This window comes from Lolium rigidum, chromosome 4, assembly GCF_022539505.1.
Source record: "Lolium rigidum isolate FL_2022 chromosome 4, APGP_CSIRO_Lrig_0.1, whole genome shotgun sequence".
In the NCBI taxonomy this organism is placed as follows: Eukaryota; Viridiplantae; Streptophyta; class Magnoliopsida; order Poales; family Poaceae; genus Lolium; species Lolium rigidum.
Window position 1 is genome coordinate 126,482,432 of NC_061511.1, and position 8,865 is coordinate 126,491,296.

General features: G+C 40.5%; 2 protein-coding genes across 2 annotated transcripts; both read right to left on the reverse strand.

Moving 5' to 3' along the window:
- Positions 1-457: 457 nt before the first annotated feature.
- Positions 458-2,098, reverse strand: LOC124647483 (probable inactive serine/threonine-protein kinase fnkC). Its single transcript, XM_047187421.1, has 6 exons — positions 2,077-2,098; positions 1,821-2,004; positions 1,523-1,689; positions 1,084-1,375; positions 751-914; positions 458-639 (listed from the first exon to the last, which is right to left on the reverse strand). Exons 1-6 carry the CDS (start codon positions 2,096-2,098, stop codon positions 458-460), a joined length of 1,011 nt encoding a protein of 336 aa, XP_047043377.1.
- Positions 2,099-3,164: 1,066 nt separating this feature from the next.
- Positions 3,165-8,139, reverse strand: LOC124705414. The gene is made up of 7 exons (XM_047237141.1): positions 8,066-8,139; positions 7,742-7,822; positions 6,556-6,676; positions 4,688-4,851; positions 4,104-4,395; positions 3,729-3,892; positions 3,165-3,638 (listed from the first exon to the last, which is right to left on the reverse strand). Exons 2-7 carry the CDS (start codon positions 7,761-7,763, stop codon positions 3,484-3,486), a joined length of 918 nt encoding a protein of 305 aa, XP_047093097.1. The 5' UTR covers positions 7,764-7,822; positions 8,066-8,139; the 3' UTR covers positions 3,165-3,483.
- Positions 8,140-8,865: the final 726 nt, after the last annotated feature.

Sequence of the window (8,865 nt, forward strand, 5' to 3'; positions counted from 1 at the left end):
TCAACAGCGAGGCATCACTGGTGACTTCGTCAACATCAAGATATGCCGGCTCGGTCCCTCGGAGATGCTCATAGGGGTAGGGTGTGCGTGCGTTCATAGGGGTGTTTATACGTGCATGTTTGTGAGCGTTTGCGTTGTACTGTGTTTTCAACAAAAAAAAATACATGTGCTAGACAAGCAACTACGTATAACACAGCAGTATACATTTTCAGTTGAGACCGAGCTTAGAATACCACGGATGACAAGCCAACAAGACAAGGCAGCAACCTGAGAAACATACTCATTGAACAACCTGAATCTTTAGTCTTTATTGGGTATTTGCACTTCTGATACATTCAACACAACAACATGTAAACAAACGAAGATACTTAGCACAACTGCAATTCAGCCAAATACACGCACGCACGGGCGCGCACACACACGCATACATACGTGAGCATACTTGGAGACGAATAATCTACTCCATCTTTGAGGAACCAGTGATTGGATCCATCTTTGAGGAACCAATGACTGCAACCTCAACTTCAATACAACACTTTGTTTTCACCAGATAACCATATGAAGGGTCCTTGAAATTTTCCAGCGTTATGAACTTGCTCCATCCCCATTTGGTAGAATTCTCTCCGAACTGGCACCGTCCTGCAGTTCCCGAGGAAACAATGTGTCAAAGAGGAAATGTGATTATACTAAATTACTAATTTAGCATCTCAGCAAGCCGCCATTGTGCAAAATTCCTGCTAAACAGCGAACCTGTTTGTTTCTTGTGCTTGCCAGTTTCCTGGTCTTTGATGCATATGCTAAATTCTACAAGGATTGCACGGTTCTGAGGAAGTGTATGTGGCTTCTTCATGTTCAGGGTCAAGGAGAGGAAGTTCCCATTGTCACCGGTTCCGGATGGTTTGATAGTGATGTACCTAGTGAGAGCATCACATAGTTTAGTCCATCATGGATAAGAAGGTAGAACTTTAACCGTATAATTTTTTATTTCGTGGAAAAGTACAGTAGTTTTTTTTTGCATTAAACTAGTAACTTTGAAATTAAAATCCAGTCATGTTAAGCACTGCAAATTCAAGATGGTATCACCATTTGTGTCCACTGATTTCAAAATTTGGGGAATAGTCCCGACTCTTCAGCGCAAAGAAGTCCTCAATGTTCCAGGTGTAGACATCGGGATCACTGAAGGTGTTCTTCGTCTTCTGGACAAACAACGTCTCTATCGTATCATTAGCTTTAGAAGTGACAACTTTGATGAACTCCACAACGAATACACAGCTATTGCCGATGAGGAACCCAGAGGATTGTTCCTTCAGTGTCCCGAGTGGAATCATGCATGAGGTCCCAGAGCTTGTGCTCTCAGTCTGGAAAGTGTGGCTCACTGCAAACAAAATATTCAGTTGCAAAGCATAAACAAATGAAGATTTTCTCTTGTAAGACAGGGTATAAGTTACACCTAGCAGTCTAGTACCCGACTAATAGGAAGATCAAATAACCTGCTTTTTTCAGGAGTAATTTACTAAGCTACCTTGGTGTTCATAGTGCTTTCCATATGACTGATCATAAATAAGGAACTTGAAAGATGCCTCCACGACTGTGTCCGATCTCACAGAGCAATCGTCCAGCCTAAGCCTAAGAGAAACATATTCACTTTCATCGCCACTCTTTCTGTCCCTTGGATTCAGTTTTAAATACCTTCAAGACAAGTCAAGAGAAGGGAAGAGCAAGCAGACAAGTGAGAATATGTTCATGATATGGATGCATTAAGCCACTCTGACAATGTTATCTCTGTCGGAATAGCTTAAAAAATAGCATGTCAATTGTACCAGTTGAGCCCGCTGATCCCAAACACGCTAGATTGGATCCATCCTTCATCTTTGTCAAGAAGAGATGAGAAACCATCGATCCTCCACTTGAAAGTTGTCTGCTGCATGGAAGAAGGTGACACAGGCCATGCTACTGGCGCCACTGCCCTCTTGGATTTCTTGCTCTGCCCTTTGTTTGGTCGGCCTGGAACAACAACTCTGATGTCAATAACAACATCAGATGATGAAAAATGGCAGCTCAAATTAGAACACAAACCGCGAGACAAAGAGGCACCCATGATCGATCCGTTGTACAGTCCTGTACGTCAATGTGCTTTGTACACAACATATGACGCTTTGCACTATTTATAGAGATTTGTACGACGGCAAAGGTGCCAGAATTATTCCGCCAATGGGTGAAGTTTCTGCTAGTTAGCTTCTGTCATGGGAGTTTGGACAACTTGGACCGAGGCCAACTAATGAAAGAAAGTTGTGCTGTATATCAGGGGGGATTTCCTCGTATCTGTCTGAATGGTTCTGAAACTGATCAGCTACAGCATAAGAGCAAGACAGCTTCAATTGAATAAGTTTGCTGGCACCAAAAGTCTGGGTCAACTAAATAAAGCATCCCTATTCTACCTTAAATATTATGCTCCAAATGACATAATATGCCCAAGTCTTGAGTTCTTGCCCGATCATTTAATGACCAAGCACACTGATAATGTCAACAAACAACTCATACACGCCTATCTACAGATTTCTAGTTTTTGGGTCTGTCATCTCAAGTGTTGCCTTCTGATGACATCTTTCTCTCGAAGCGGTGCATCCGTTGACATTTGAGTTACATAATCGTGGTATGTAGTTAAGAACTATCGTGGGTACTAAAATATTGCATGCAAGTATCATCGGCCGATGCTACAGAAATTTCATGGATGTTCCCGGGGTCTCACCTTCCATGAGTTGACATAGATAGGTACATACTATTTTCCCTATTGAAAACTTCAGAAATTGCTAGTAGTTCAGAAGGAGTAACAGAGTGAGATTCAGGCAGAGCATCAAGTGCACTACCTGTTGAACACCACCAGCAAGTGAAGGCGTACACCCACACAAAAGATGAAAAATTAAAGGGGGTCACAATTAGGAAACATTTCATCAAACATCCTAGAGGCACGTACATACATGAACTAAATCAAAGCGAATCACGCATCGCACATAAATTCTCCATTTTTTTAACCATGCAGGAACAGTGCATGTGTTAGATTAGAAGAGGGAAAGCATTCTTGCACGTACCACTACAAGAAAAAACATTCTTGCACCTTGGAGTGCTTCGGCCGCTGTAGAATCTATAGTAGCAGGCAGAAGAAATCTCCGAAAAGAAGAACTTTGCTTCCTTTCAGTTTGTTGCATAAACAAAATCCAGTACCAATGTGGCATGCCCATTGTTCACCATGATACGGAAGGAATGTACGATATGGCTTCACATTCTGGTAGCTACCACAGGAGGAATGAACGCATATAGAGTTCTGAAGCTTCGCTGCCTTAAGAGAAAAAAGAAAATTGACACCACCGTCGCTATCTAACAAACGTATTAAGATCCACATTGGTTATATTGTCTTGCATGATTCTCGAAGCTCACGCGTATGCAAATGCAGGTAACGATATTCTGTTGCTACCACTCTTTACTCTATGCTATGGTGGACACTCCGATGATAGACACCTCTGCCTCAATGCAGCACTTGCCCTTCACAATGTACCCTTTGGATGTGTCCTTCAGATCATCAAGCAGGATGAAACTTCCCCGGCCGCAGCCCTTGGCCTTCCTAGAAAACTCGCACCGACCTACATTCCCAACAAAATAACATATTAGTAATAGCAAAGGGACGATGATACTTGTTTTCGACCAGTGTGAAGTTTCGATTGAATGTGAACCTTTGAACTTCGTGTGGTTGCCATTTGCTTGGTCTTTGAGAGAAAAGCTGACTTCTACCAGTATTCCATGATTTTTGGGGAGCATATCGGACAGATGCAGGAACAGGGAGAGAAAATTCGTGCTGCCATCCACATCCAGGTTAGATGTCCTGATACTTAGATACCTGAAGATCAGACAATGTTCCATTTAGTCCATTATAAATCACATCGTAGACTTATATTAAAGCATTAAGAACAATTCCTAGAAAACTATTATGTTCAAAAAAGATGCATAGCACAATAGCTGCAATATCAGTGCTAAGCAAAACAGGATAATGGAGACAGGGAAGCAAGATAAAACAATCAGGTAAATATTGCAAGTTCAAAATCAGGTACCATTTGTATCCGCCAATCACAAATGTTGGAGAGTTGCATGGGGTCTGAGGCGTGGTGAAGTCTTCAATGATCCAAGTATACACTCCATGGTCATCAAAGGTGTTGCTCTTCTGAACATACAGGTTTTCTGAAGTAGTATCTGTTGTTTTTACAGTGATAACCTTGATAAATTCAACACCAAAAATGCAACTGTCATCAAAGATAAATCCAGAAGACGAACTCTTCAGCTTCTTAAGGGGGATCATGCAGATATCTTCTGAGAGCGGGCTGAAAGTCTCGAAATGGTGGACAACTGCACATCAAATGGATAGCTTCAGTGGGTTAAAGAAACAAAAGAGTATGCATACCAGGATGACAGTTTCAATACATGAGCTTCAGAATTCCATGTTACTTTACTTCTTAATTAGTTGGCAATAACAGTTGAGTCTGAGAATGGTGATCTCGGAATATTGTTACTCTTCATGATTTCATCAAACCTCTTATGGGGCAAATGCAAAAAAGGAAGACAGATACATTGCTTCCGCATTTTAGTGTGAAACCCATAAGAACATAATTATTCTTTAAAGAGATATTTGCAGCTCTACCTTGTTGTTCAGCATGCTTTCTGTATATCTGGTCATACACAAAGAACTTGAAAACTGCTTGCACAACAGTATCATATCTTAGAGAAGATCGTGATAGCTGCAGCGTAAGACAAACATACTCCTCTCCATCACTCCTTTTGTATTTTGGACTCAAATTCAATATCCTGCAAATAATTCAAGACAGAGTTACAGAGTCTGGTTACAAGATAGACCTGTAAAAAAATTATGGCTCTATTCTATAAGATTCATATGGAAATTCTGGTAGCTCCCAGTACACCGTGTTGAGAAGCTATTTGTTGCTCTAGTCCTACTACTTCGGTAAGTGGTAGAAGTAAAATATTTCCTGCCCCATATGAGAAGAACTAAGACAGACAAAGAGGTTTTATGTACATATATACATCATGTTACTTTTTAGGGTACAACTAAAACTAATATAGGCTGTTAATTCTATCAGATCCAACGGATAATAGTACTTTTACCTCATAGTAAGTAATAAGCTATGAATGACTGTACAAGGTAAATTTGGACTTAGCAACTTTTGGACAAAAAGAGAAAGAAATTGCAATATATCATCAAAGCACGATAAAAATATAACAGATATACATGTAGAATAAGGGTACTTAATCATATTTCCAAATTTTAGGTTCGTTACTAGCTTATGTGTGCATGACACCGTGGCGTCTCAATGAAGACAAATGATGGAGTTAGAGTTACATCCTTTCAACTCGGTACATATTACTTGATTGGGTTCATATGATCCCTTTCAACGAAATTGGGAAGTGTGGTTGCAAATTACAAAAGAAAAGAGTAAAAACACACTTTTCTGTGCATAACAAGACAAGAATGAAGGGGCAATACACCAACTTTGTGTGCAAAAAACAAAATCTCTTTAGCAAAACAAGTCATTTTTTCACAAAAATTGCAAGTGCACATAATACTCAAAACATGTACATGCGTGAATTCTTCTGTAATATTTTCAAATGGAGAACAACACTCTTTTGTGTTTCTGAATATCACTGGACTTAGAATGCATGCATCCATCAACAATTAAGCAGCTTACATAAATAATTCCATGCATTAGTAGCACACATGCAGACCAATATATCAATCTGAAGAACATAAGTAGGATACTTAACTCTGATCACTCTAGCTAGAGCGGGTATGGAAATATAATTATTGCTTCTTCTAAACTGTTCCATGTGGTACAAAAAAAGAATAATTGTCTCATATAACATGGGAGTTACTGAATGATTTTTTTGGTATATTGGACATGAATAACTGAATCCATTAAAAACCTCCTCTCTCTAACACTGTCAGTAACATGCAATATGCACAACACAATGCTCATATTGCAAAATATACTCTTGACCAATGGATGATTATGTATTAGGAGGTAAACGAGAGCATCTTATAAGAACTCTTCAACCAATGCAAGTATGCAACAGACACATAACATTATCCCTTTTCCTTAATACATCCTTCCTAACCTATGTTCTACTCCCTGACCCCCTACGGCCTACGCAGCATCTGGCCTTCTTCATGGCAGTACTTATCTAGGTTATTACACCTATTGCCCTGAGAAAAGGAATACTAGTTGGATCCTGGAAGCCTCCATCAAGGTATCTTTTGAGAATGACAATCTATGATGATCCCAAGAGATTGGAGACCAGCAAAACAAGACCCAAGATAGTGTGAGGCTATATCTGTTGGAGGAATTAAACCTCTTAAGAACAGGACACAGGACCTTGTTTATCTTTTTCGAGCCCAACTACATGCAAATAATTGTATGCCGTGAAACAGAATTAAGAAACTTTACAAGCATCTTTAAATTTCGTGAAAGTAGTTGAAATAACAGTATGCTAATATACCAGTGAAGCCCTTTGATCTCAAACACACTGGATTGTACATGATCTGCGCACTTATCAAGAAGTGAGGAAAAGCCATCTATCCTCCATCTGAACTTCTTCTTCTCAACTTTCATCAAACACCCTGAAACCAAAATTCACAAATCCGTAAGAACGTGAAACAATTTTATATCAACGTAAATTAGTACTGTGTGGAGATAAAGAGTCATCTCTCCCTTAGTGTCAGCTTTGTTACTGCAAGTGCCTTCCAGCACAAATGGTTTTTATGTGCATTGTATGTACCATCCCATACACACTTCTCCAACGGAAAACTGTGTCCATACAAATTTCACAAGCACAAGACAACCTGTTGTACAGCACTGAGAACTTCCTGAACCTTTTGTGGGCCAGTAGGTACTAGAAGAATGTTCTCACGCCAAATGTCCATCTCAACTAAAGTATAGCCCATTGGTAGTTGCACAAGTGCTCAAGCCATTATCTAAGTACAGAAGTAGTTTACCTCCATCAAAATCCCATGCCAATTGTCATGTCTCCATCTTTTTTTGAACTCTTGTGTTGTTAATGCAAGTTATTGTCTTATGTAGTATCTCGTTCTAATATTCTATAACGTCACAGCAATATTTTACCTAAAAGACATGATCTCAGTTGCATATTTTGTTTCAGAAGGGATTATTATAAAAAATGGTAATGATTTTGATTTTGCTCAAAACACAAGGACATGGTTATGTTAATTGGTGCAGAAGAATGACGCGTCACAACCTCCAAGTGCGATCACTATAATAATATAAACCAAAGGGTGTCTATCATCTCATCGAAAGACGTGATTCTTGTCTGACCAAATTTAGAGCTCATAAGATGATAACGAGCTCTTCTTAATCAGAGCAGACGCATTTAGCAACAAGCGAACAACACCTCCCAGTCTCCCACGAAACTGCAAGAGTGGCGGACATTTTTCTGGATTCACCAAAAGGTCGGGCATACTACAAAGAAATAAAATAAAAGCGGGCAAACGAGATTAAACAATTGATCTAGACAAGAAAGAACATACTACTAGAATATTCTCTTCTGACGAAGAAGAGGAAATGTAAACACGGAGTGCCGCTTCTCTTTTTTTTAACACCAAGAAAACCTAGGAGGAAGTACGAGGCATTTTCGTTGAAGAATAAGCCCAGATTCGAGCCCCCCTTACCATTCGAGGCAGAGTTCCCCATGGTTCTGTGCGATTCTTTCAATCCTCTTCTTTGGCCTCTTGGTGATTCTTTCAGTTCCGCTGCGCAAGACGGCACAAACCAAGAAACGGGGTTAATGTCGCTCGATCTGACCACCGAATTTGGTTTAATAGACTGAGTAGGAAACCCCAAATTGCCAACAAGACAAAACCCCAACAAATCGAGAACCCAACTCTAAACGCGTGAGAAGACGGAGAAAGAGCAAGGAAACCCTCGCGCAATGCAGGATTTCAGATGAGAAGACGGGGGGAGGAGGAGCTCTAGGGCTAGCTGTACTGTAGTACCTGGCCAGAGCGGAGGAGAGCCTGAGAGGATTCTCGCCTTTGCTCCAGCTTTATCGGGGTCGGTGCAGGGTCTGGGGTGGTCAGCGGAGTACTCCGTGTGTGTTTTTTTTCGCGAGCACTCCATATGTTGACAGTTTAGTGTGGGCGGAGCTACAGTGTTGGGCTGGGCTCAAATGACACCGATGCCTTGGGCCCAAAACATCTATGAACACAAGCCTGCAGGAAAATTACAGGAGCGAGTCGACCCCAGCCCATAAACCATTAATCCAGTGCAAAGTGCAGAAGACCACTTAGGGCATGTGCAATCACAAGGCCGTCTTATCTTAACGTCGTCATGTAATTTAGATATAACAACGAAACATGATGTGCAATAAATTATTTTTTAATTTTATCTCCAGTAATTCAGATATCCTAAATTTGTGGTGAGAGATTGTGCTAAGAGATCAACTCTTAATTAAGAGAAGACAAACTCTTTCTTTTTACATTCTCCCTCCTCCACCTCAACGTTTATCCTAGGTGGCATTGCTAAAGATATCACCATTGTACATGCCCTTAGAGCATCTCTAGCACGGATTCTCGAGCAATTTATTTTCCAGCTTGCGGTTTTCTTGAAGCACAATTTGGATCACACCCTTCTCAGATTTGGCAATCGATTATGGATGGCCGGGAGATGATTGTTCAGGGCCTCATAAAAGGAATTGGAACGGGTGAAATGACACATGCTTGGAATGATAATTGGCTGCCGTGTGAATCTTCTTTGAGGCCAATTGCATGATGTAAAGCAAACCCTCCCGTGACAG

What these genes read in the sequence shown, in the direction of transcription:
- LOC124647483 (XM_047187421.1), bottom strand. Translation starts at nt 2,098, where the DNA reads ATGGGTGCCTCTTTGTCTCGCG. An exon ending in GGGTGCCTCTTTGTCTCGCG is followed by an intron (nt 2,005 to 2,076) that starts GTTTGTGTTCTA and finishes TTGTTGTTCCAG; the next exon opens with GCCGACCAAACAAAGGGCAG. An exon ending in GAAATCAGTGGACACAAATG is followed by an intron (nt 915 to 1,083) that starts GTGATACCATCT and finishes TGCTCTCACTAG; the next exon opens with GTACATCACTATCAAACCAT.
- LOC124705414 (XM_047237141.1), bottom strand. Translation starts at nt 7,763, where the DNA reads ATGGGGAACTCTGCCTCGAATG. An exon ending in GGGGAACTCTGCCTCGAATG is followed by an intron (nt 6,677 to 7,741) that starts GTAAGGGGGGCT and finishes TTTTGGTTTCAG; the next exon opens with GGTGTTTGATGAAAGTTGAG. An exon ending in CAACCACACGAAGTTCAAAG is followed by an intron (nt 3,639 to 3,728) that starts GTTCACATTCAA and finishes TTGGGAATGTAG; the next exon opens with GTCGGTGCGAGTTTTCTAGG.